At 49.5% G+C, this 24,654-nt stretch overlaps 3 protein-coding genes and 1 long non-coding RNA gene across 4 annotated transcripts in view; 3 read left to right on the top strand and 1 right to left on the bottom strand.

Annotated features, from left to right (window-relative positions):
* Positions 1–1,538: 1,538 nt before the first annotated feature.
* On the top strand, positions 1,539–15,498 carry UBE4A (ubiquitination factor E4A). Its single transcript, XM_083588392.1, has 20 exons — positions 1,539–1,691; positions 1,985–2,136; positions 2,891–3,067; positions 3,856–3,968; positions 4,583–4,735; positions 4,832–4,991; positions 5,171–5,373; positions 5,660–5,851; positions 6,224–6,557; positions 6,746–6,872; positions 7,446–7,753; positions 9,326–9,458; positions 10,546–10,733; positions 11,215–11,315; positions 11,410–11,523; positions 12,580–12,754; positions 12,838–13,018; positions 13,364–13,511; positions 14,004–14,161; positions 14,635–15,498. Exons 2-20 carry the CDS (start codon positions 2,013–2,015, stop codon positions 14,768–14,770), a joined length of 3,225 nt encoding a protein of 1,074 aa, XP_083444518.1. The 5' UTR covers positions 1,539–1,691; positions 1,985–2,012; the 3' UTR covers positions 14,771–15,498.
* A 1,882-nt stretch (positions 15,499–17,380) lies between these two features.
* Positions 17,381–20,114, top strand: ATP5MG (ATP synthase membrane subunit g). The gene is made up of 3 exons (XM_083589212.1): positions 17,381–17,553; positions 18,987–19,147; positions 19,794–20,114. Exons 1-3 carry the CDS (start codon positions 17,490–17,492, stop codon positions 19,890–19,892), a joined length of 324 nt encoding a protein of 107 aa, XP_083445338.1. The 5' UTR covers positions 17,381–17,489; the 3' UTR covers positions 19,893–20,114.
* A 1,057-nt stretch (positions 20,115–21,171) lies between these two features.
* LOC310750842 lies at positions 21,172–23,717 on the bottom strand. The gene is made up of 2 exons (XR_014542332.1): positions 23,384–23,717; positions 21,172–21,523 (listed from the first exon to the last, which is right to left on the bottom strand). It is a non-coding gene; the product is annotated as an uncharacterized lncRNA (long non-coding RNA).
* Positions 23,718–24,043: 326 nt separating this feature from the next.
* Positions 24,044–24,654, top strand: part of KMT2A (lysine methyltransferase 2A) — a 47,249-nt gene continuing 46,638 nt past the window's right edge. Inside the window, exon 1 of the mRNA XM_083588248.1 lies at positions 24,044–24,499. Within this exon, the coding sequence (XP_083444374.1) occupies positions 24,068–24,499 (432 nt within the window). The 5' untranslated portion in view covers positions 24,044–24,067. The remainder of the gene's footprint in view (positions 24,500–24,654) is intronic.

Genomic DNA, 24,654 nt, shown 5'->3' with positions numbered 1-24,654 from the left:
CATCTGGTTGATGACTGTGGAAAACAGGAGGCTGAATAAGATGGATCCCCATTGGGGATGGTCCAGCGACACAGCTCTACTTAAGTTTGGCCACAGCTCTCATACTGCAACATGGAGATAATACTTGTGGATTTGATTTTCATTTCTGAAATATTTTAAAGAACCATTTAAAACTGCATTGATTTTTCACAAGAATATCTGAGTATGAAACAGAATGAACTCGGCTGCAGTGCTAGAACTGACATATAGATATAGAAAGAGTGTGTATGAACTTCCACCACCATTTCTATATGTGTGGGCAGTGGGTAAGGATGGATATGCTGCTGTCCAAACAAAGCTACACAAAAGCAAAGCAAAACTGGATCTCTCTCCATTGTTTCATATGAACAGCTGTCACTTTTACCTTGGCAGACAAAGTGGGAAAGCAAGGCTTCAAATACAGCCAGGAAGTCCCGCCTTCAGAAACGTCAGTCTGATCCTATTACAGAGCTACGATTTCAAAGTGTTTACAGCTTAAAGAACCTTCAGAGCGGTTATTGAGCTTCTGTAGCATCGGTTGCAAGCAAAAAGCAACGAAGAGGCCCGTGGCTCCTCGTGTTCCAACAAATATCCTTATGCTATAATCTTTCGGGGGCAAGAGGCCACTTCCTCGGATGCATCACCCTCAGTTGCAATTGCAGGGATATGAAACACACATCATCATCATATATATAATTTTTATTAGTTTTTTTAACATATCATTTTCAACAGTAATTAAACATACTTTTACATCTTATTCAGATTTTTGACTTCCATCAATCCTGTCTGAAACACACATCACCATGGCTGTAAGCGGGGGCGGGGGACGACTTGTGTCCAGGGAAGCTGCGGGGCAGGACCTCCTGCCATTCTTAGAGAGCTGTTGCGAGTCAGAGGGGGCGATTTCCCCCTCCCAGCTGTCCCTATTCAGAGCAAACGGCCCTGCAAGCCTTTCACGAGATGTGATCCTTCGGCCACAGCCCCCTCTCTACAACTTGCGGCATGAGGACCGCAGAATGTACAGTACAGTGGTACCTCAGGTTACCGTAAATACTCAATTCGTTCCGGAGGTCCGTACTTAACCTGAAACTGTTCTTAACCTGAAGCACCACTTTAGCTAATGGGGCCTCCTGCTGCCGCTGCACGATTTTGTTATCATCCTGAAGCAAAGTTCTTAACCTGAAGCACTATTTCTGGATTAGCGTAGTGTGTAACCTGAAGCGTATGTAACCCGAGGTACCACTGTATTTGTTTTGGAACTGGTGTTGGCTAATTTTGCAAATACTGGCGCTTACGGGTGGCAGGTTGTGGGAGAAGCAAACGTTTCCTACGAGGCGACACTCGGGTCTTCTGCTACCTTCGGGGCGCAGTGCAACGGATGGCTGCTGCCCAGCCAGCAGCTGCATTTAAAAGCTTGGAGTTTACACATCTCAAAACGGGAAATAGGAAGCGAGCTAAGAACACAACCACGTAGTCCTCTTTTACTTTTTCCTATCTCTGTGGCTCTAATTTCTCTCTCCCCCCCGCCCCGCCCCCAAGCGTTCCCGCCTCCCCTTCTTCCATTGGTGGGGCCCGCTTCCGACCCTGTAGGATGACGTGTTGGCGCGATCCAGTGGCGTCACGCGTTGTCAAGTTTACTGACTGGGAAGTGGTCTCGAAGCGGTCGCGGACCGGTAAGCAGGCGAAGAAGCGGCGGGTCCCGTCGCTGCGAGCCTTGGGCTGGAAGGGCCAGGCCAGGCCGGTGGGGTTGCCCTGGTTTGGGGGAGCCTTGGTGCGGTGCGGGTCGCTCGGCCCAGCCGGCAGGCCCTCCGTGCGCGGGAGCCGCCGTCACCGTCGCCTCCTGGCCCGGCGCTTCTGCCGCAGCTGCGGGTCAGCGGCGTCGGGCCTTCCTAGGCTCCCTCCTCGGGCCCTGGAAAGAGGGCTTCTGAGGCGGCCTCTGAGGCCCTTCTCTCGCTTTGGTCCCCAGCCCTGGATGGAGTTCGCCTGGCGGGGAAATGACCGACCAGGAGAACAACAACAGTATCTCCAGTAACCCCTTCGCCGCCCTCTTCGGCTCCGTCGCCGACGCCAAGCACTTCGCCGAGATCCAGAAGCAGCAGCAACTGACGCCGCCCGTTGGTGAGAGGGGGAGAGGTGGCCTCGCTTTGGGGGGGGGGGTTGACGCCCCTGGCCTAGGAAACATTGGGTCAGATCGAAGGTTGAATCCCGCGTGGAGGCATTGCTGAAAGCACTTGGCTGATCTTATCTGTACCCCCACCCCTCCCTGTCCTTATTTTAAACGACAGACCATTTTACCACCCCCACCCCAAAAGCTGGGCATCAGTAACCATAGATTGCAAAAACTAATCTGGATTTTAAGGAATTGGTGTGAAGAAGAATTGAATTAAAATGGATAAAAACTAGTAGGTGCTGAAATCCTCAGTTTTTCACTGGTTTAACCCCAGGCTCCCAAATGGAAGGGTTTTTCCTCTGCTTCAAGTTGTGCAAATCTTTGGAAGAGCAGAGAGAGTTCGTGGTGGTGGGATAGTCACTGAGGCAGCCTTTCTGTGTCTTGACTGGCCCAGTTAGCCAAACAAATTGTATTTGGGTGATAAGGTATAAGTGGTGCCCATGTGGGGCTGGCAACCAGTCTTCATGCGTTTTCTAGAGGCGACAACAACATGTTTGTGATTTGTGGTAAGCTGACTTTGTGGCTGCTAGCTATATTTGCCTGATGCCTGACACGTTATCAAGAAGCCAAATCTGAGGCAAAGGCCATGCTGGTTCCTTCTTCTTCTTGACGCAGAGCCCTCCAGGGCAAAAGGCCAGGGTGCATGGCTGGTGCCTGGTGGGGCCAAGTTAGGCTGCTTCTTAACTAGTTCTACTTCTCCAGTGGAGGAAACCTCGGCCAGCCAAGATGATTCTGACAACAGCGTGTCTGAAAGCCTGGATGATTGTGACTACTCCGTGGCTGAGATCAGCCGCTCATTCCGTTCCCAGCAGGAGCTCTGTGAGCAGCTCAACATCAACCACATGATCCAGAGAATCTTCCTGATCACACTTGACAACAGTGAGTATGGGGAGTTAGTTCCTGGGATCCAAACTAGGAGGAACTCTCAGTTATACTAGGATTTTTGCAGCTTCCTGAGTAGGGCTGCAGTGTTCTATGGTGGCTGTAGACTCAACACAGATAATCTTCCACTTGTAGTTCCTTTTGCTGTACTATGTGCTGCAGAATCTCCTAAAGAAGAACTTGGCTGTGTGCGGTTTCTCTTACACTATGCTTGTCACTGTATAAATACTTTCCTGACACATCAAGTGTGGTGGCATGGAGTAGTGTTTCCTGTAATAGTGCTGCTCTATTCTGCTGCACAATGATTTGTGTGAGGCAAGAAAACCCCTCAAGCTTGGATCCCTATGTGCATCAGTTGTCTTAAAAGTCTCTCAAACTGTTCCAAAATGCTGGAATGGCTGTGTCCCTTCAGGCATGTGCTGTGCCACTGGCACTCAATAAAACAAAGCTTAAATCTCTCCCTTCCTCTTCCCCAGTGAACTGATAAAAATAAATTCTGCCTTTAGGAAAAATGAAGTTAACGTCTTCCAAACTAGGGAGGGGGGTTATTGGGTTGTTGTTTTTATTTTGATTATATATTTTGTGGTTTTATACGTTGATTTTGTTCTATGAACTGCCCTGAGACTTCTGGGTACAGGGCGGTATATAAATTCAATAAATAAATAAATAAATAGAAAGGTGGGGCGGGAGGATGATGTATGGGTTGGGGGCTTGGGCTTGTAGGGACACAGATTCATGCTTGTGGTGTTACTGATGTTGCTGGTTTGATGATTCCTAACCTGCAGGTGACCCCAATCTCAAAAGTGGCAATGGGATTCCTGCACGCTGTGTGTACTTGGAGGAAATGGCAACAGACTTGGAGGATCAGGATTGGCTTGACATGGAGAATGTGGAGCAGGTATCTGTGCATATGCAAATGCAGTTGATTTTTCTGCCTGACTGAGGGCTTGGCAGAGCATCCGTGAGCCTTGGTGAAGGATGCAGGCTTTGCCCTTCAGGACACACTGTTCTCTGTGCTGATGTTCTTGAAGGACCCTTCAGCTGGATCAGTTTTGTGAATGGAAGACATTTGCCTTCTCTCCTTTTGTAGTGCTCACTTTATAGAGCAAGGCTGGCTAACCTATGGACCTGCAAATGTTGTTAGACTTTAACTTGAATAATCCTCAACCACTAGCCGTACTGGTTTGGGGCTGATGGGAGTTATAGTCCAACAACATCTGGAGGGGCACAAGTTAGCCACCCCTGTTCTAGAGCCACCAACGTTGCATTTTGGACTTTTTGTTTAATCAAGCAGACTTGTCTGACCTGGGTGCCTGAATCCTATCACCCATTTGCTTACAGCTCATGATAAAGTGGGTGAAGGATCTGGCCTTAGCCACAGAAGTTGTCTTGGATGACCTTCTGGTCTTACTGTTTGTTTTTGATACATAGTTGGGCACTTGCTCTCTGTGGCTGGTGGGTGGGCAGGGTTGTGTACTGACCATTTATGTCTGGCTTGGCATGTCTCTCCAGGCTCTCTTTACCCGGCTACTCCTCCCTGAACCAGGGAATCACCTGATTCACATGACCTCGGCTGGCATACAGAATCTATCAGCTGAAAGAGATGCAGGGGAGAAGCACATATTTCGCTACCTCTTTGCCAGCTTCCAGAGGGCAAAGGAGGAGGTGGGTCAACGCCCCACATCCCTGTCAGCAAGTCTGACTGCCTGAGCAGAGCAGCCCAGCAGACCAGAGACAAAGTGCTCTCCTCTGTTCTCCTAGATTACCAAAGTGCCAGAGAACCTGTTGCCCTTTGCCATGCGCTGCCGAAACCTTTCTGTGTCCAACACTCGCACGGTCCTCCTCACCCCGGAGATCTATATCAACCAAAATGTCTACGAGCAGCTAGTGGACTTGATGCTGGAGTCCCTTAGAGGAGCCCGTAAGTTACAGAGGCAGAGCTGGGCACCCTAGAAGAAGTTAATGGGCTACAACTGCAGGAGGTCCCTCAAAGATACCCCACCTTTTTATTATAGTTGTAAATGTGTTGGGGTGCCTGTATCTTTCTATGAGAATGCATAAAGGATTGGTGTTCACTTCTCTCCTACTCTCTTACTGTAGGCTTTGAAGATGTAACTGAGTTCCTGGAGGAAGTCATAGAAGGCCTCACTATGGATGAGGAAGTGAAGACCTTTGAGGAAGTAATGGTGCCTGTCTTTGATATCCTCTTGGGACGGATCCGAGAGCTGCACCTTTGCCAGATCCTGCTCTACTCCTACCTGGACATGCTCCTGTACTTCACTAGGCAGAAAGATATAGCAAAAGTGAGCATTTGGTTAGCCTCTTCAGGGTGCCAGGGAACAGCAAAGCAATCAGCCATGGCCATCTTCAGCCTCCCTCCTGGGCAGAGGAGTAGTTGGTTGTTCTCATCACTGTGAAGGGAGCATGGCCTTCCTGATTCTGTGCTGCGGTTGCAACATGCATCAATGATAGGCTGACCAATATGGCAGAGCCATCATTCCATTAAAGGGTGTCCTTCATTCCACTACTTACACTGGGGCTTTCCCTGTACTGGCTGACCAGCAGTACCATCTATTTCTGTTTGTTCAGGTTTTTGTAGAGTACATCCAGCCAAAGGACCCAGCCAATGGGCAGCTGTACCAGAAGACTTTGCTGGGAGCTATCTTGAGCATCTCATGCTTGTTGAAGACCCCAGGTGTGGTAGAGAACCACGATTACTTCTTGAATCCCTCTCGGTCCAGCCCTCAGGAGATCAAGGTGCAGGAATCCAACATCCATCAGGTGGGTGAATGTGCACATTTCATACCAGTGTAGCTTAACCAGGCAGAGTAGAGGGGACAGCAGCGGAAAAATGACATATTCTGTCTCTTAAACGTATCTCTCTAGTGTGATTTGGTGGGTTCTTGGTTGTTCCTTAAGTCACAGATTGTCAACATCAAAGTATAGTGAAAACCTCCGCAGGAAATTCATGATGCTTGGGGTATTTGAGAAGACCAAGACCCATTAACTGCTGAAAGTTAAGGAATTTAGGAAAGAGGAGGCATAGCTCAGTGGGTAGAGCGCAGATACTACATGTGGAAGATCCCAGTTTAAGTTGACTGAGCAAGTGTGTGTATTGTACACATCTTAAGACTTCTGATGTTTTGGTAACAGTTCATGGCTCAGTTCCATGAGAAGATCTACCAGATGCTCAAGAACCTGCTGCAGCTATCACCACAAACAAAGCACCGAATCCTGTCCTGGCTAGGAAACTGTCTCCATGCTAATGCAGGCCGCACGAAGATATGGGCCAACCAGATGCCAGAGATTTTCTTCCAGATGTATGCCTCGGATGCCTTCTTCCTGAACTTGGGGGCCGCCCTCCTCAGGCTATGCCAGCCCTTTTGTAAGCCCAAATCGCCCCGGCTCCTCACATTTGACCCTACCTACTGTGCGCTGAAAGAGCTGAATGAGGAAGAGCAGCGGAGCAAGAATGTGCATATGAAAGGTGAGCCACACCTTTGCAGGTGCCCAAATCTTGTCCTCATACTCTTGGCAAGGCAGCCTGTAAGGGAGGAGGCTGCTGGCCAAGGGCAGAGGAAGAGCTGGAGGAAACCAGAGTGCTCCCATTGGCTCTGGCATCCTCCTGGTAGGTGTTGCTTGGTGGGGAAGCAATTCCTGTTAACTTCCTTCAAGGTTTGGAGAAAGAAACCTGCTTGATCCCAGCCACAACTGAGCAGGAGCCAGAGTTTGCCCCCAGCTACAACCTCGTGACGGAGAACTTGGTGTTGACCCAGTATACCCTCCATTTAGGATTTCACAGGTACTGCCTCCAGAGGGTGTATGGGTGTGTGGGAATGGCAAGGCCTTGCAAGTGCCTCTTCCTTAGAGACTGAAAATTTGCCTACAGCAGGATTGGGCTGTAAAAGCCTGGTTGGCAGCCTTCGCAAGCTGAGATGACCTGAGATATCCTACTGACCGGCAAAGCCTATAACGAGAACAGTGATGTGAGAGCGCCCCAATCAAATTTGTTTAAGCAGACATTGGTTTGGGGAAAGGGGAGTTTACTGCTATAATGAAGAAGCTAAACCAGTAAAGCCAATGCACATGATTTCCAGCTGTCCCCTTGAAGCACCCCTCCTTGACGTGGAAACCCCCTCAAATCAAAGCAGCTATCAAACAAAGGATTGCAAAAAGCCTCTGGATGCAGTAGTTTGTTCCAGTTTGCTGCTTGTGTGATCCAGAAGAGAGAATTGGTTCTGTTTGTTGCATCTTTAGTTCAGTGGGGGAGCCTTGGACATCTCTCCCCCCCCCCCATACTTACAGAGGCTATCTTGTACACCCCACTTTGCTTCTGTCCTTCTGGTTAATGTATGTATTTCTGTTGCTTGTACAGGTTGCATGACCAGATGATCAAACTAAACCAAAGCCTTCACCGGCTGCAGGTGGCCTGGCGAGAGGCTCAGCAGAGCTCCAGCCCTTCAGCAGACAACCTTCGGGAGCAGTTTGAGCGTCTCATGACCATCTATCTCTCCACCAAAACAGCTATGACAGAGCCGCAGATGTTGCAGAACTGTCTTCACCTGCAGGTCTCCATGGCTGTTCTCCTGGTCCAGCTGGCCATTGGAAACCAAGGGACCGAACTGGTAGACCTGACATTCCCTCTTTCTGAGGTGGAGAAGAACGCTCTGGCCTATGTCCCAGGTGACAACAAGGGGCTTCCCTTTTGGAAATGTTGGGCTTATCTCTTTGGCCTACATTGGCATCACAAGGTTTTGAACACCTCTTTTCCTCCAGCAGTTTCCTGAAAGTTAAGAGCACCCTTGCTGTTCTAGTATGACTGATGGGCATCTAGAGAATTATAAAATATACCCTTGTGTAGTTCTCATCAGGGTTTAGTTGACCTAGAAAAGTTCTGGGATGGAGCAAAATAGTTTACAAGCAGGGGCCTTTAGTTCTGCTCTCTCTGGAGCGGGCCTAGCTGGCTTATTGCAGCATCCCTGGGTAGGTAGGTGGCAGTGGTGACCATAGGCTGGGATTCTTAAGTCTGGCAACCCAAAAAACATCCACGCACCATCACTGAAATAATTGGGGCAAAATATTACATTGGCTGTGCTTGTGTGCAGTCTGTAGTTCCAGTCTAGAGATGGAAGGTTGAGGCTTCTGGAGTTGTGAAGGGAAGAGATGCTTATGTATAAGAGGGCCTGAGAATTATGCTGGCAACAGAAACACCAGACATGGAAGCCCACACGAGCAGGCACTGAAGGCCCAGGTGGTTTTAGGCTTGTCTTTGCAATTAAGGACAAATATACATTTTCCAAAAAAAAATTTCCAAAAATTTTTTTCCAAAAAAAAAAAAAAGGGACGCGGGTGGCGCTGTGGGTAAAAGCCTCAGCGCCTAGGGCTTGCCAATCGAAAGGTCGGCAGTTCGAATCCCCGCGGCGGGGTGCGCTCCCGTTGCTCGGTCCCAGCGCCTGCCAACCTAGCAGTTCGAAAGCACCCTCGGGTGCAAGTAGATAAATAGGGACCGCTTACTGGCGGGAAGGTAAACAGCGTTTCCGTGTGCTGCGCTGGCTCGCCAGATGCAGCTTTGTCACGCTGGCCACGTGACCCGGAAGTGTCTCCGGACAGCGCTGGCCCTCGGCCTCTTAAGTGAGATGGGCGCACAACCCTAGAGTCTGTCAAGACTGGCCCGTACAGGCAAGGGTACCTTTACCTTTACCTTTTATACATTTTCCAAAAAAACCCAAACCAGCTGTGCTTCCCAGGACACCACACAAAATACCTGAACTGGACATCACTTGCTGTACAGATTTCACATTGCTCTAAAAGATTCCCCTGCTACATCTTAGGGACCTTCTCCCTTGGTGCCAGAAAGATGTACAACTCCAGAAGAGGAGTCTGTCTTGCTGGCAGGGATGGTGTATGCTACCTAAAAAGCTAAACTTAGAGAAATAGTGAAATGGATGGGGACACACAAACACATCTGTCTCTATCCTTAGATGTGAAATAGCTATGAGTGTGCATCCATTTCCAACACCTTTCATGTTGAGAAATAGGTTTCTCTTCCTGTGAGCTTTAGGCAAGGCCAGGTTGTGGTGTCTTGGAGCATGCTTAGTTTGACCTGCTTATGCCATAATTGACTTTGGAGAAGCTAAAATGCTGTCGTGCTCCAGAGGAGTCTTTGTACTATTAAGTGAGTTCTTTATTTCTGGTCAAGGTCTGGGTCTGAACATTCTCCCAGCAAGCACCTCATTTGGAGCTTTGTATTTGCAGAATTTTTTGCTGACAACTTGGGTGACTTCTTCATATTCTTGCGCCGCTTTGCTGATGATCTTCTGGAAACGTCAGCTGACTCCCTGGAGCACATCCTTCATTTTGTGACTATCTTCACTGGGGATGTGGACAGGTAATGGCCTCTCTAGCCACTTGTCCACCTCATTGCCCTTCATCCAGGCTTCAAGTGTGGTCACCAGTAAATATTTGGGAGTACCAAGACAGGAATAGAGGTTATGGCCAGATCGAATCAATCCCCTTTTGAGCCAAGCAGTGGTGCTACAGCTCCTACACCTTAACACAGAAGACCAGGCCAGTTAAGAAAGCTTAAGCCATTCAGGCAGCTGGTAATGGTTTCCTGTTCTGCCTCCCTCTGTATTCTTGAACAGAGACTGTCAGCTTGAGCCCTTTCTCCATCAAAGGAACAACTGGGGGCTTTGAAGTCCTCCCCTTACCTGTCAGGTGTGGGGTGTGGCTTTCTGAAAATGGCCTGGCAGGCCTAAAGATACCTACAGATCCATGTTTGGCTAGCAGGTTGGAGGTTGCCCACCCTTGCTCTAACAACTACATTTGTGAGATTGTTTATTAAATTTATATCATGCACCTTCCTCCAAAGGAGCCCAGGGTGGCAAGCATGTCAGTACTCAAACAGCACAACTGAAACTTCCAAGAACAGTTAAAAATGCCTAAAATTAATTACCTACACTCAAACTAATAATTTCAAGGTTACTAGGGACAAGACTTTCAGCCATGAAATGCCAGGGCAAACAGGAACGCTTTAATTTTTTTCCTAAAAGTTAATCGTGAGGAAGACTAATGAACCTCACAAGGGAGGGTATTCCACTAAAGGGTAACTGCCACTAAGAAGGTCTTGTTTTGGGTCACCGCCAGCAATGACACCACCAGCAGGGCTTTCCCTGCTGATTATAGGGTTAGCCTCTAAGGTCCTCAGTGTCCAAGCTTTTGGGGTTTTAGGAGATCAAATTCCACATTTCCACTTAAGCCAGGAAGAAATCAGGTAACACTTGCAGAAGTTGGGGCACTTGCCTCATGGTTCTGGCATCTTCCAAGTTCTGCCCCAGTTGGTGTCTCTGAATTGTGGTCAACAGCAGACAAAGAGGAAGCCACTAAGAAGCAAAGCTTCCAGGATATGTTGGCAGGGCTAACAGTCATCCTTGAATGTCCTCCCAGGTGGTTGATCCTCATTTGCCCTCCTGCAGGATGAAGAACCCACACCTGCGAGCCAAGCTGGCTGAAGTGTTAGAGGCTGTAATGCCTCACATGGACCAGGTGCAGAATCCCCTTGTCTCCAGTGTCTTCCATCGCAAGAGGGTCTTCTGCTCCTACCGGCATGCTGCCTACCTTGCCGAGGCACTCATCAAGGTCTTTGTGGACATTGAGTTCACTGGTAAGGGGGCGGTGGGAGAAAGGGACCTTGCTCTAGCGGTGCCACTTTCATCATCTTCCTCCTCCTAGAGCTGCTGCCATTTCCATTCCTGCTGAACAGAGCCATCCTCCCAGTCGCATGCTTTGCATCTGTGATAGCAGTGCTCAGGGGCGAGGGGGCTTTCCTTTTCTCCCAAGTCCTCTGAGCACCTTGTGCTGCACCAGACATGGGTAACGTCTCTCCCTGTACCATTCATGGCTCAGGGCACATTTTTGAGCTGTCCATGCTTTTTCTTGAGTGTAAACCATGAAAGTGGAGGGTGGAAAGAGCCAGCCCTTTGCTGTTCTCTCTGGACATTCAGTAGCACACTGCCATGCCAAGATGCAGCTTTGAAGCAGGAGGACCTGCCATATTGTGAGCAAAACATCCCTTCCTTGGTCTTGTGGTGCTGCCAGATCTTGGCATTCATTTTGGCTTGGCCTGTTCTTTTCCTCCTGCCTAGGGGATCCCCATCAGTTCGAGCAGAAGTTCAACTATCGCAGGCCTATGTACCCCATCCTCAGGTATATGTGGGGCATTGATTCCTACCGGGAAAGCATCAAGGTAAGGCTCAGGAGGTGCATGAGTTGCTTCAGCCAGGACAGCAATAATCTCTGGGAGGAAAAACATCTCTTTCTCCCCCTCCCTCTTCTTACAGGCACTTGCCGACTATGCCTCAAAGAACCTAGAAGCAATGAATCCCCCTCTCTTTTTGCGCTTCCTAAACTTGCTCATGAATGATGCCATCTTCTTGTTGGATGAAGCCATTCAGGTAAAGCATTTTTATTTATTTTTTGATGATGGGAGGGAGCACCAAAGAGAAAAATAAAATGGCCCCAAAATCTATGAAACAAGAATTTCTCATAGCCATGAATGGAATTGCCACCTGCAGTTACTCTGATAGTACCAGGAAGGTTGTTTGTTCGTGTGTGAGAGAGAGGGAGGGAGGAGAGTTCTTGAAAGTTCTATGAAGATTATCTGTCTCTGAACTGATCATTGTAAACTAGCTCAGGAAAGGGAGTGGAAGGAAGTTTCTCTGGCAGCCTCTGTGCCACTGAGGCCAGTTCCCCTGAAGGGTTTGTGTGCGTGGAGACACTTTAAACCAGTGGTTCCCTAACTTTTTTGGGTCACCACCCCTTCGGTTCCATGGACTCATCCCCAGTGCCCCCCACCCTTTAAAAAGCATTATTCGAAATAGCGGTCCACTAAGGAAAATTACAACACAACGAAATTCAGAGCAGGAGCAATTAATTGCACATTTGTTCAGAGCCCAGTTAAAACTATTTAGTTTAATTAATGCAACAAAATGGAACAAGATCCAGTGATGCCAACTTTTCAAAGTTTGATGGTCATTTACACCTTCAATGCCCCCCACCAATGCCCCTTGCCTCTTAGCACCCCCCTAGGTAATCCCGCCTTCACCCCTGGGGGTGGTACCACACACTTTGCGAAACACTGCTGTAGACCAACTTCATTTGCATTACCCATGCTTGTAAGATTCATTCCCCCTGCCCCTACTGAATACTGTTGTGTGTTCATCACTTGCTCTACTGCTCTTTCTCAACCTTTCCTCTGCTGGTGTGAGCTGGAGAATTCTGTTCTGCTATGTCTGCCTGAGAGAACTGCATCTGGCCTGTGTTGATGAAAGAGGCCCATTCTGGAAATTCAATTTGGCTGATCTGTTGCTGTTGCCCCTCTCAGCTGCTGTCCACCTCCTTAATAGAAGATTGTGGAAAATGGGCCAGAGGGCTACTGAGCTATGGTTACGTGTGCTTCATACACTCTCTTCCTTCTCTCCCTTTCTCCCCCACCTCAAATCGCTCTGCAGTACCTGAGTAAGATCAAGATCCAGCAGATTGAGAAGGACCGGGGTGAGTGGGATGCCCTGTCTACAGAGCTGCGGCGTGAGAAGGAAGCCAGCCTACAGATGTTTGGGCAGCTGGCTCGCTTCCACAACATCATGTCCAATGAGACCATTGGGACCCTGGCCTTCCTGACTTCAGGTAAAGACAACTCTCCAGCTAGGAGTGAGGAGGGGGAGCTGGGCTGTTCAGGGGACCTCACAGAGACATGGTTTATATTGCAGAGATCAAGTCCCTCTTTGTGCACCCCTTTCTGGCTGAGCGCATTATCTCCATGCTCAACTACTTCCTGCAGCACTTGGTGGGCCCCAAAATGGGGGCTTTAAAGGTCAAAGACTTCAGTGAGTTTGACTTCAAACCCCAACAGCTGGTTTCTGACATCTGCACCATCTACTTAAATCTGGGGTATGTGTATTGGGAAGGAGAGGGCAACTTGGTGGTGGTGGCAGCAGCCCTCTGAGTATCAGGGGAAATCAGTGAATGCTTTCCCCCATCATTCCCTTTTTTGGAGCATTTCGTTGACCACTGTTGCAAAAAGAGGGCAGGGCCCAGCTGAGCCTTTGGTCTGTCCAAGCCAAGAGCATTGGTGTGCTTGCAGATGAGAGAGCGAGAGAATGCCAAAGGTGGAAGGCTGTAAGGAAGACTGACTGGGCTTGCCTAGGGAAAAGAGCAAAGAAGCACCCTTCCTTGCTTGAATGTGCGGAAGGGCCTTGCCGCTCCCAGTGTTGTCTCATCCCTCTTCTCTTTCAGGGACGAGGAGAACTTTTGTGCCACAGTGCCCAAGGACGGGCGATCGTATTCCCCAACTCTTTTTGCTCAGACAGTCAGAGTCCTGAAGAAGATTAACAAGCCTGGCAACATGATTGTGGCATTTAGCAACCTGGCAGAGAGGATCAAGGTGAGGGGTGGTGGAGGGGAGCTGGCGCTAGCTTCCTCCCTGCTTTCCACAAAGGAACCCTCCTTTTTGGAGAGCTGCTTATTGGTGCCTCATCCTCTGCAGTTGGCATTTTGAGCTGGGCAGCTTGTGTATGCTCTTGCAGGAAGGAGGCTTTCTCTACCTAGTAGCATGTACAAGGAAGAGACCCTCTGAGCTATAAGCTTTCACTAAGTCCCTCCATGAAAGGAAAGGCAAGGGAACGAAACTAAGTGTAGTGGGAGCATTAGCCCCTTCCATAAGCCAGAATTACATTCCTTGCTGCTTCTTGGAGCTAAGCCAAGCCCAAGAATACAACTTTGCTCTCATTTGTTGCCCTTAAACAAAGGCTTGGTGGCAGCTAGTCGTCTGCTGAGCTTCTAGGGTGTGTTGGGGAAACGTTTCCTTCTGTCATCCAGCCCACTATTGACTTGAGCAGGCAGGGACCTCTCTAACAATTGTTGGGCTTTCTTCTAGTCCCTTGCAGACCGCCAACTGCAGGAAGAGGAGACCTATGCGGATGCCTGTGATGAGTTCCTGGACCCTATCATGAGTACTTTAATGATGGACCCGGTGCTGCTGCCTTCCTCTCGGGTCACTGTAGATAGATCGACAATTGCCAGGCACCTCCTGAGGTATTCACAAGGTTGGGAAGGGGTCAGGGTCAAGGCTGAACAACTGATTGCTTATCTCTTCTAGGAAAACATTAGGTGGCTTTAGCTCCAAGTGCCTCCCCCTGCCCAGAGTCATTTGGTGTTAAGGTAGCCCAATTTATCCCTGGGTCTGCCTCACTTAGCTCTACTGTTCCAGGCATACCCAATTTTCTAAAATAAGCAAATTCCTATCACTACAAAAGGCTGCCTCATAGCAATGGTTGCGCATTGGGGGTCTGTTAGAGTGCCATATTTGGCTTCCACAACTGTGGCCAAATTAAAGGCAGACTTGGTCTGCCAGATGACTTCCTCCTTGATTTGATATCCATCTGGTGGGGTGGCGGTGGGCCTGTGTGTCCATCTCCAAAGGTTGGTGGCACTGCCTCCTGCCCACATATCTGTGCTACTAGCTAGTCTCTCCTTTACCTGCTTCCTGGTGTTTTTTCCCCTTGTAGTGACCAGACTGATCCTTTCAACCGGAGCCCCCTCACCATGGACCAGATCAGACCAAATACTGAACTCAAGGAGCGGATCCAGCAGTGGCTCGCAGAGCGGAAGAAAGAAAAGGAGCAGTTGGAAGGGACTCTGTGACCTGGATTGTGGCCCTGGCTGGGCTTCTGCAACCCCCAGGACCTTTAAGCTGCCTGCTCCTTCCCTCTTTTGCGCTACCACTGCAGAGTTGTGAGGGGAGAAGTGTGGGGGTTCTATGGGCCTGTTTTTGGTTTTGGGTTTTTTGCCGTTAGGACTTTTGTCAGGAATCTTTAGCTGCTCCCTGCCTTTTTGGTTCACCTGCTGTCCGGTTTCCACAGCAACTGCCCTTCCCCGTATCCCTGCCCAGATAGGTTTCCCTTCTGTTGCAGCAGCATTTCTCGTGCCAGAAACTTTTTTTCTGTTTTAATGTGAAGGCAAAAGCTGCACTCTCCCCATTGGACAGACCTTTCTTTATGCAATCCTGACACTATTGGTGGAGATCTGCAACTCACTTTGGTCCACACAGGGGGACTATTATCCACCAACAGCCTTTGGTTAGAGGAAGCTGATGCCAAGAGGCTGGGTGAATGTTTGCTGTAGCATTTGCCCCCTCCCCGAGCTTGACATATCATACTGTGGTGATGAGCCCCCGTTGTTGCTTTTGCTGGCAATGACTTAAGTCTTCTGGGCTGGTGGGCCTGTGCCCAAAGCACTGTGTACATGTTCATGCAGGTGCCCTATAAATCCTGCCTGCATTTATACTGTGCCTGTTGCATGTCAATATGTATGCAGTGTGTATATAGTATGACATTCACTTTAGACCAATAAAAGTGTCAGGTGTCCATGTTTCTTTGGTGTTGTATGCCTGTTGATCCTGTAGCCACCTACCTTCAACCACTTCCTCTCTACCAGGGTCACTGCTGCAACCTTATTGGAGTTGGTGTGCTGAACATGCCCCTTGGCTGCTCTTTGTTTAACTCTTCAGTATTTCCATTTCAAAACAATTATGTATTTTTGTTTTAAATATTCTATCCTGCTCCATTTAAATGAGGTAGAGCATATACTTGATCAGCTCTCCAGAAGTAGACGCTTTTCATATATTCTTGTTGGCTTTCCTCCCCTCCAGCCTGGTGTAGAAAACCCTAACCCTATAGAAGACTCCACAATCCTTCCTCAGGGCCTAAACACATTTAAATCTTCCCAGTGGAAGATTTGAGCTGTCTAGCTGGTCCTGTGTAAGGAGATAAAGAGCAATTATGAAACTGCTTTCTTGAGGTCCTTGGGCTTCCTAATTTTTCTTTTCTTTCTTTTTAGGGTTGCACGACTTGTTTCCCAATATCAGTGGTGCACCAAAAGTGCTTCTTCTCACCCCCTTTCGCAGTGTGTGATATCCAGATACCCCCAAAGCAGGCAACATGCTTGTCACAGGCCCGTCTTTTTATACCCTGTGACACTTTCTTCCTCCTATCCATAGCTTCCATAACCACCTCCCCTTCCTTCCACAACTTGCCTGTATTCAGGGGTGCATTGGCTTGGAGAAATGTAATTAATTGGATAGGGCTCCATGACAGGGTCTGTCTAAATGTGTCCCACAGTATCTCCCCCTACACAATCTGTTTTTTTGAACCACTCCCCATGGAAGAAGACCTGAATTTGAAGAAGCAGCTATCCGGGGGGGGGGGGGTGAAAAGCATGCTGCTACTCCCACTACATTGAAGTGGGGCACTGTGGGTGGTTTGTCTAGGATACGGTTTCCCAAATTTGTGTCTCTAACTGTTGTTGGACTACAACTCCCATCATCCCTAGCTGGCAAGACAATGGAATGATGGAAATTGTAGTCCAAAGACAGCTAGAGACCCAAGTTTGGGAAACCCTGGCCTAGGGAGTGTTCCGCCAGTGATGGATGGGGCTGTACTCTGCTGTGAAAGCTCAGATTTAGGAATGTCAGAAGCTGCCTTAAATAAAGTCAGATTTATTATGATGTCGGGTTTATAAAGTCCACCTAGCTCAGAGTTGTCTACATTGGTGGCAACTTTCCATGGTTTGAGGCAGGGATCTAAGACTTGCCTGGAAAGGTTAAGCACTGAATTTGGGGCCTTCTGCATGCAAAAAGTGCTCTTGGATCTGCCTTTATCTGTACAGTCAAGTGACTATGATGGTTTCAAAAACTCTTTCACGGGCACCAGCTGTTATTTAACTGTAACGCCCCCAACCCATAACCTGCACGCAAATATCTATGTATTAGGAACGTGTGTTATGACGGCTGCCTTCTAAGGGTGCCCTCGTTGCCTGCCACGGGCTCTTTTTTTTTCTTTTCGGCTTTCCCTGTCCAGGCTGCGGACAAAAAGAAAAAGCCCGCTGCTACCTCTCCGGGGAAGCCAGCCTGGGGCCGCGTTCCGCTTCTGCGCGTGCGCTTCGCTGGAAGCGGCTCCTTGCCTTTTTTCACGGACTTCGTTCGCCCTCCTTCCGTCAGCGCCTGCGAAGGGCGCACGCGCACAAGCATTCTCTCCACCCCCGTAGACAGTTGTCTTCGATAAACGCCTGCTGGAAAGAAAAGAGGAAAAAATATTTTAAAAATCGCGAGTAAGGCAGCGAAGACAGCAGCCACTGAGAAAGGCCGGCAGGCACGTCCGCCCTCCCAGCAGCTCGGCGGCTTCCTCCGGGCTAAGTGCGTGGGCGGCGCGAGCGAGACCGGCACAGCTTGGGCAGCTGCGGCGGGGTCCTTACACTCCGCCTGGCTGTGACCTTCAGGGGGCTTCTTTCGAGCGGCTCCTGCTTGTCCGCTGTTCCTCCTCCTCATTCCTCTCTGGTCCTCCTCCGTCCGCTGCTCGCTCCCGGGATGGCGCAGGCTGCGCAGAAGCTGGTGACGGCCATCACCACCCAAGGGCCCAAGCTTGTTTCTGGTCAGTCAGGGGACGGGCGCCGGTTCGGGCGAGTTTCCTTTAGGGGCCGCTGAAGAAGAAGCGCTTCTCTTTCGCCCGGCTGCCGCCGCTTTCCCGTCCGCGCTGGAAGAGGAAGGGCAGGCGGCGCCGGCCACGGAGCCTGCCCCCTGTTAAGGGGCGGGCGACGAGCCGTCGCCGCTCTTGGCAGGGGGCGGCCCTTCGCTTTGCCCTACTCCCGCTGCTCCTTCCCCAGCCTCGGTGCTGGGGGCGGCCGCTCCGAGAGCTGTGGGGCCGAAGGTCGGGCGGGGAAGGGGTTTCATTTGAGGCTTGCGTCGAACCGGTGAATCGCCCTAAGGGAACCTGACGTCCTGCCCTGGCTTCTACCAAAGGAACGAGTTTGCTGCTTAGTCGCACTGTGGCTTTAAATCCCATCCCACAGTAATACCGTGCAGCAAGTAATACTGGAGCTCATGGCAGAGCATGTATAAAATTTAATCAAGCAGCAGTTCAATAAAACTGTTTGATATGCATGCAGTGGGACTGACCTTGCATGCCCAGAAGAATAAGGCAGTCTTAACCTAGCATCTAAAACCATACCGTGGGCATAGCCAGGATTTATGTTGGGAGGGTGGAAGGTAGTCAGGATTATGAGGGGGCACGACCTGTCATCATCCTCTGTCTGGCTCTGTTTAGCAGATTCGGGCTGAAATGTCTCAACAGTTGTTTTAAATTATTTTCTTTTGACCCCAGCTGCTCAGAGAAATCTGTCAAAATCTTTCTCCAATTTCTACTCTTAGTTTTTTTATTTATTGACTTGATTTAGGGGGGCCAGCTGCTACGCCCATGAACCATACCATGATGACACCTGGCAAACAATGCCGTGCTGGGGAGGGGATTCTTACCAACGTGGCAACACTACAGAGATGGCTCTTTTCTTAGTCGCCATCACCTGTGTGGGAGCTTTACTTATTGAATGGTATTCCAAACTGTTAAAGGCACTTACCATTGTTGCCAGTAGGGACCAGAATTGCACTGTTTTGCTTTACTTCAAATGCTTAAATTATTTTAAATGTACTTAAACACTCAAGTGAGTTCTGGCACTGAATATTTGGATGCTGCAGGTTTTGACCTACATGTGCGAATAGTTACCTAGAGAGTTGGGAAAATTCCAAGTGCTGCTTTGCCCTGGTGCTTAAAAATGTGCCAGTGCTGGGGATTTGGACTACTTTTCTAACCTTGGTTATTCACTCAAGAGTTCATATTAAATGGCCATTGTGTGCAGATTGAGAACAGTGATCCCCCACTGGACGCAGGTGTTTAATGACGGTAGTTTTACCTGCTGTCAGGAAACTGCCACTTTTGGCACAGTGGGACATTAGTTTATGGTGATTTGTAGATGTCTGCTTTGCACACCTGCTTTTGCTCTCATCTCATCCCACTCTTATCTCTTTCAGCTGCTATCACTTATTCAAAGCCTCGCCTGGCCACTTTTTTGTATTATGCTAAAGTTGAATTGGTTCCCCCAACTCCTGCTGAAATTCCTAAGGCCATTGATGGCATGAAAGGATTGCTGAAGAGCATGCAGACTGGCCGCATCAAACAGCTCACTGTCAAGGTAACTGCAAGCCAGAAGTGAAAGGTCATTACCCTAAGCTATAGCTGTTCATATCTATAATAGGGTAAATCTGGCTGTATGTAAAAAGTGAACTCAGTCAATATGAAGCAAAAGACCAACTGAACACATTGTTGGTGCTTTACCCTGATACAAACATTGTGACTCTTCTAAAACGTTACAACTTGTAAATCATTAAAGTTTTTTTAAAAAAAAACTCCTGAGATTGTGGGCTAGGCCTCTGACGTCATCCTGGCAGGTTGCTTCTTTGTCCAGAACTAACAGTGATGCCTGCAACAGTCAGTCATCAGTCTCAAAGTTGTTTGTAAACTGGCATGCAGTTGCATTTTCATTCTTTTATCGTAGGTGATGTAACTTGCAAAGCTTTACTTGGTTCATAGGAGCTCCTATTCCTGAGGCTGGAATCTTGGATGAATTTGGGGGCCACAAGCTGAAATGCTAAAATATCTGCCCCTTCTTTCTCAGTCCTGTGGAGGAAGCATGGGCGCAGATATTTTCTAGGAACTAGAGTATGCCATGTAATGCATCCTATCATAGATCATAAGGAAGCCTCTGGAATGGGGTTTGTGTTTGAAGGGATGATTTGCTAAAGTGGCAAAAGTTGTGAAATATTTCTCTTTTCTTTCAGGAAGCTCTGAGGAATGGCTTGGTGGCGACTGAAGTGCTAATGTGGTTTTACATCGGCGAAATCATAGGCAAACGTGGCCTGATTGGCTATGATGTTTGAAAGTTTTTGCTTTCTACTCCTAACAGTGTCGTAGTATTAAATTACAGTGCTGAGATGAAATTGTGGTGGTCTCTACAAATATCATTCAGATTGGGGCAGAATCAGATGATGGTGACATGAATGCAGACAAGGATCCCTAAAATACTCCTTCTCTTCCTCCTCCTATTGGGGGATAGGGTGGGCACCAGTGGTTGGCTGTTCAAATAAATGCTATACAAAGAATGACTCGGAAGTGAATGGGAGTATCTCTTGATTGTTGCCCTGTATTTTGAAGTGCTTTTTATACTGCTAGAGTTTGTAGAAATACCAGGCTCTTAAATTGAGGCAGTTTACCCAAATACCGTAACCTTGGCCTCTCCTGGATCCTGTTTCAGTTCAAAATTGCAGGTAGGTGGGATGATTCCCTCTGAAGCTCTACTGTTTGGACACCCTACAATAATATAAGTTTCCTAGCAAATATCCATTCTTCACTTTCTTCACATGGTTTTTTAAATACCAATTAGAATATGACTTAAAATAGCATATATACTTCTCATCCTTAAAGTACTGGGTGAAAATACTGTTTGGGCCTTAATTACTCCTTCCAGAAAGCTTAAAAGAATATGAAGGAGGCAAACTTAACTGGGTTGCATCCAGCCAGGTGTTCAGTGGCAAGGCAACCACTGAGAAAAGCCCTGCTCAGGCACCACTTCTAGTACTTGCCTTCTGAAATATTAGTTGCTTCCTAAAATGGAGTGGAGTCACTAATAGCAAGGGGGGGGATTGTGAAACAAAGATTGATTTGTGTATCCATGTTAAATAGCCTTTGATCAACTAATGCTTCAATAATGTTTTGGTTGCCTAGCAGTGAGTGAGCGTTAAACTGGCCTTAGCTCTGTGCTAGGGTCTGTGTGACACCATTGACACGTTTATAAATGCAGCACATTAGTGCTGCCAGCTGTGGAAGTGGTTTTACGACTTAAAAAACAGCCACCAAACCTATCATGCTAATTCCTTGAAAACCAATGTGACTGGGCTGTTGGAAGGATAACTTTACTCAACCTGTCTTGCTTTAAATATAACCTCATTATTGCACGACTTTGTATTTAACTTTGTGTGGAAGTGCAGCAAACTATGGCTTTCCTTACTCTGGCAGGTCTGCTGGAGTACAGACCTTACAGGAAGAAACAAGATGGTGTGATGGATGAAGCTTGGTTGTTAATGAGCATGAGGTTTTAGCAGGCGTTTCTTTTTATGTGCTGTTGTATTGCAGCTTTCTCCTAAAAACAGTAGACCAGAATTCCAAATGAATATTTAATGCTTTTCCTAGTCAGGAGCACCTGAAGGCAAGTATGGCCACAGTCCTTCCAGTCTCCTGTGTTGCAAAGAGGAGTGGAACATATTTGTCCATCAGCATTGCTAAACTGGGTAGAATGCCAAAAATACACATCTTGATCAAAGTGTCCTGGTCTATATGGTAGTGGGACCCAGGAGGCGATTTCTTACTTTACTGTCTCTATAAGATGTCTCTCTCTGGCAGAGAAAGTCCTATGGCTTCTTAGCGATGTAAATGCTTCACTGACTCATAAAGTCATCCTTTTTGCTTTGGCTGCCAAAACGATCAGAAAGAAGACCCTGGACAACATAGTGAACTGTAAGGGAAACACAGAGATACAAATAAGAGACCATTATTTGTAGTGCGGCACCCCTTTTGCTTGTATTTATTTTTGATTCAGATTTGTCATGGCCAGGTACAATAAAGTTATTTGGATCGGATATATGGTAGTGCCCCTTAACAAGGCATCCTCAGTAAAGTTAGTGTGGGTTTTGATCCTTGAAATTTAGTGTCTTTTCTAGATCGAAAACTCCCAAGAAACGTCGTCTTCCCTTTAGTCATTTCCTGACTATTAATACATTAGCAATGTCCAGCTATATATAGATGTGGATCTGTGCCAAAGGAATGCCTTGGTTTTTAGAGAAAGACGAGCCTTAGATGCACAGTCTGATAGCAGACCAGGTGGCACAATGTGCTGCTTAATTATGCCTAATGTGGGTTGTACCCATAGAAGTGGCAGTCCTAGTTCTTAACGTCATTCTGCAGTTTGTGAGGAGGCTGTCAGAGTTATCACTTGGGGCCTATGATGCAGGGAAGGAAAGGCAAGGGAATCCACACCTCTCTGGTGAGAGCAGTCTGTAAGGATGTATATTCAGAGGTGCATGACTGGAGTGATGGTTCCCTTCCTTGCCCTTGTTTGGAACTACAAAGTTTTAAAACAGAGGTGGGTAGGAATATTAATGTTTATAATGCAGTTGCTGTAGAATAACCCACCAGTCTGCTTGACAGCAAGGAATACTCTCTACTAGGGCCCAGGAATCTGAATGTGCACCACAAACGAAGTACTGGCACAGCTTTACAAAGACTTGGGTCTCTGGTGCAGAGGCTTTCCAACCTCCCTCTCCTCCCCCCTCCCCCACCTGTTTCCAGCTGAGAAATCACAGTATTGTTTCAGTGTAGTTGCTTAGCATCCCAGCAGGCAATGCCTACACTGAACTTAATTGTGGCTTGCTGGTGAGAGACCCCAGGATTGAGAGACCACAGAAAGGGATCGGAAGCAGCAGCAACAGCACGGTAACACCAATTTCTGCAGCTCAGATTGTATTTAGCGGTGGCAACCTCCCTGGTGGGCTTTGCTACGTATCCGCTGTCGGCCACTAGAGAAGTCCATGGCAGAGAATAGAGTTTGTATCACCTTGGTCTGGTTAATAATGCTGCTGTTTGTGTGGTCCAAAAGCAAAATCGAGTCTTGTTTTTGTTATGCCTGGATAATGACATCTATCTAGGGGTTGGACTACATGACCTGCTGGTCCGTTATTATTTGCCCTGTGTTCCCCTTAAGCAGTCCTGTTAAGTGCAGGTGGGGAATTGCCCAGCACCACAAAGTTTTCACGGTTACAAAGGGGGATGTTGGATTTTCATGGATAAGCAGGCCTAGCCTTCAGCAATGGTGAAAGCAATATATGGACACCCAAACAGCACATTCAGTCCAAGGGAATCCGTTTGGGTGAGTCCTTGGCTTAGCCTATCCCATCCTCCCCAGCTACAGAAATTTAAGAGTGAGTCACACCATCAGTCCAGCTAGGCTTGTGCTGCTTAGTCTGCCAGGCTGTGGCTGTCCTTAAAGAAAGGCCAATATGGCAAATGTGGCCATTGAGGTCTTCCTCTGGTAACCACAAAGCCGAATACTCACCACCTTTGTTATGAGGTGTTGAGGGTGGCTTCCTTTTAGTCCCAGAATGGGTACATTAAGCTGAAGCAGGAAGTTGGACAAGTGATGCTGTTTCCCACTTAGCTCCTGCACAGCATGCGGCCAAAGCAGATACCTCTGCCAAATTTGGGTTTCATCAGCAAAGCTGGTGTGAAGCTTTCCTGCCCCCCCCCCCGCCATGGAGGCAGAGGGGCAATTCGCACTGGTGCCAAGTGAAGAGAAGGGAGGGCAAGAGAGCAGCCTTACTAGAGGGGGAGAAGCGGAGACTTCCAGTTGCAAGGCAAAGCTGGCCTTGCACCCTTAGAAAGAAGAAAGGCCTAGCAGGGCGCGCCACCAGGATGCTCTTTTCTCTAAGCGCCTTTTTTTTTTTGCTGTTTTGCCGCCAGGCTAAGTTTTGGCACGTGAGCGAGGCCACACCCGCGCCTGCTCTTGATCTGGGGCGGCCGCCTTGCAGCGCCTCCAGCCGCGCTGCACCTGCTGCCCTTGTCCCGTTGCAGGAGGCTGCCGCGGGCGGGCATCCTCGCAAGGGCGGCCGTAGGAGCAGCTGCTGCTCCTGCCGCCGCCGTTTGCTGCGGTCCCCGCCAGTGGCCACTGGGCGGACCAGGCGGCCGCAGTGAAGCCGAAGGCCCGCCCCAGCCGGGGGCCCCGCGCCGAGCATGCCGCCCAAAGTTATGCCGCGCAGGCCGGCCGGGCTTTTGAGGTGTCCCGCTTCCCGGGCGGGGGCCCCGGCCCCTGTATAGGCTCCGCTGTTATGCCGCGGCTGCTGCGGCGAGCCATGGCTCAGGCGAGGCGCGGGGCGGCGCTCTGGCGGGGCCCCGGAACCTGGATGGGAGCCGCGTGTCTGCAGCGCCCCTAGGGGCGGGTTGTGCGCCAGGCAGGTTCCCGGGCGCGGCCCGGCCCCGCTCTCTGGCTCGTCGCCTCACAGTAAAGATGGCGCACAGCGGTCGGTGGCGCTTCCCGGCCCGGCCCGGCAGCTGTGGCTGGGGCCGCCGCGGGCTCGGGGGCTGCCGCGTGCGGGTGCCGGCCGTGCGCAGCCTGCGCGGGGAGCCGCCCGAGGAGCGCCCGGCTGGCGGCGGAGGAGCGGCCGCGCCGGCGGGAAACAGCGGTGGAGGGGGCGGGGCGGGCGGCTCTTCCTCGGCCTCCGCCGCCGCCGCCGCCCTCGGCCCGCCGCCTCCTCCGCTTCCACCCGCTGCTGCTCCTGGCTCGGGCGCCGCCGCCGCCGCTGCCTCCTCGGTAGCGGCGACGGCGGCCAGTGCCGGGGTGGCGCCGGGCTTCGACGCGGCGCTCCAGGTCTCGGCCACCATCGGCATCAACCTGCGCCGGTTCCGGGCGGCCTGCGGTGCTGAAGCGGGCAGTGGAGAGGTGAGGAGCAGGCGGCCGGGCGCGCGGGGGAGGGAAGGGGAGGGAGCGGGATGTGTGCGGCGGAGGGGGGGGTCTAGCGGGGGAGACTTCCCTAGCACGCGCGCTCGCTCGCTCGCGTGTGTGGCGGGGGAAGAGAGAAGCGCGCGCGCACGCGG

This window comes from Podarcis filfolensis (genome assembly GCF_964270895.1).
Source record: "Podarcis filfolensis genome assembly, chromosome: 15".
NCBI lineage: Eukaryota > Metazoa > Chordata > Lepidosauria > Squamata > Lacertidae > Podarcis > Podarcis filfolensis.
The sequence above is the reverse complement of the archived record's forward strand: the minus strand, read 5'-3'. Positions and strand labels throughout refer to the sequence as shown.

Excerpts from the sequence above, each read along its gene's own strand:
- UBE4A (XM_083588392.1), top strand. The coding sequence starts at position 2,013 with ATGACCGACCAGGAGAACAACAACAGTATCTCCAGTAACCCCTTCGCC. Across the intron at positions 3,068-3,855 it reads CCTGATCACACTTGACAACA|GTGACCCCAATCTCAAAAGT; the intron begins GTGAGTATGGGG and ends CCTAACCTGCAG. Across the intron at positions 5,852-6,223 it reads AGGAATCCAACATCCATCAG|TTCATGGCTCAGTTCCATGA; the intron begins GTGGGTGAATGT and ends TTTTGGTAACAG.
- ATP5MG (XM_083589212.1), top strand. The coding sequence starts at position 17,490 with ATGGCGCAGGCTGCGCAGAAGCTGGTGACGGCCATCACCACCCAAGGG. Across the intron at positions 17,554-18,986 it reads AGGGCCCAAGCTTGTTTCTG|CTGCTATCACTTATTCAAAG; the intron begins GTCAGTCAGGGG and ends TATCTCTTTCAG. Across the intron at positions 19,148-19,793 it reads TCAAACAGCTCACTGTCAAG|GAAGCTCTGAGGAATGGCTT; the intron begins GTAACTGCAAGC and ends CTTTTCTTTCAG.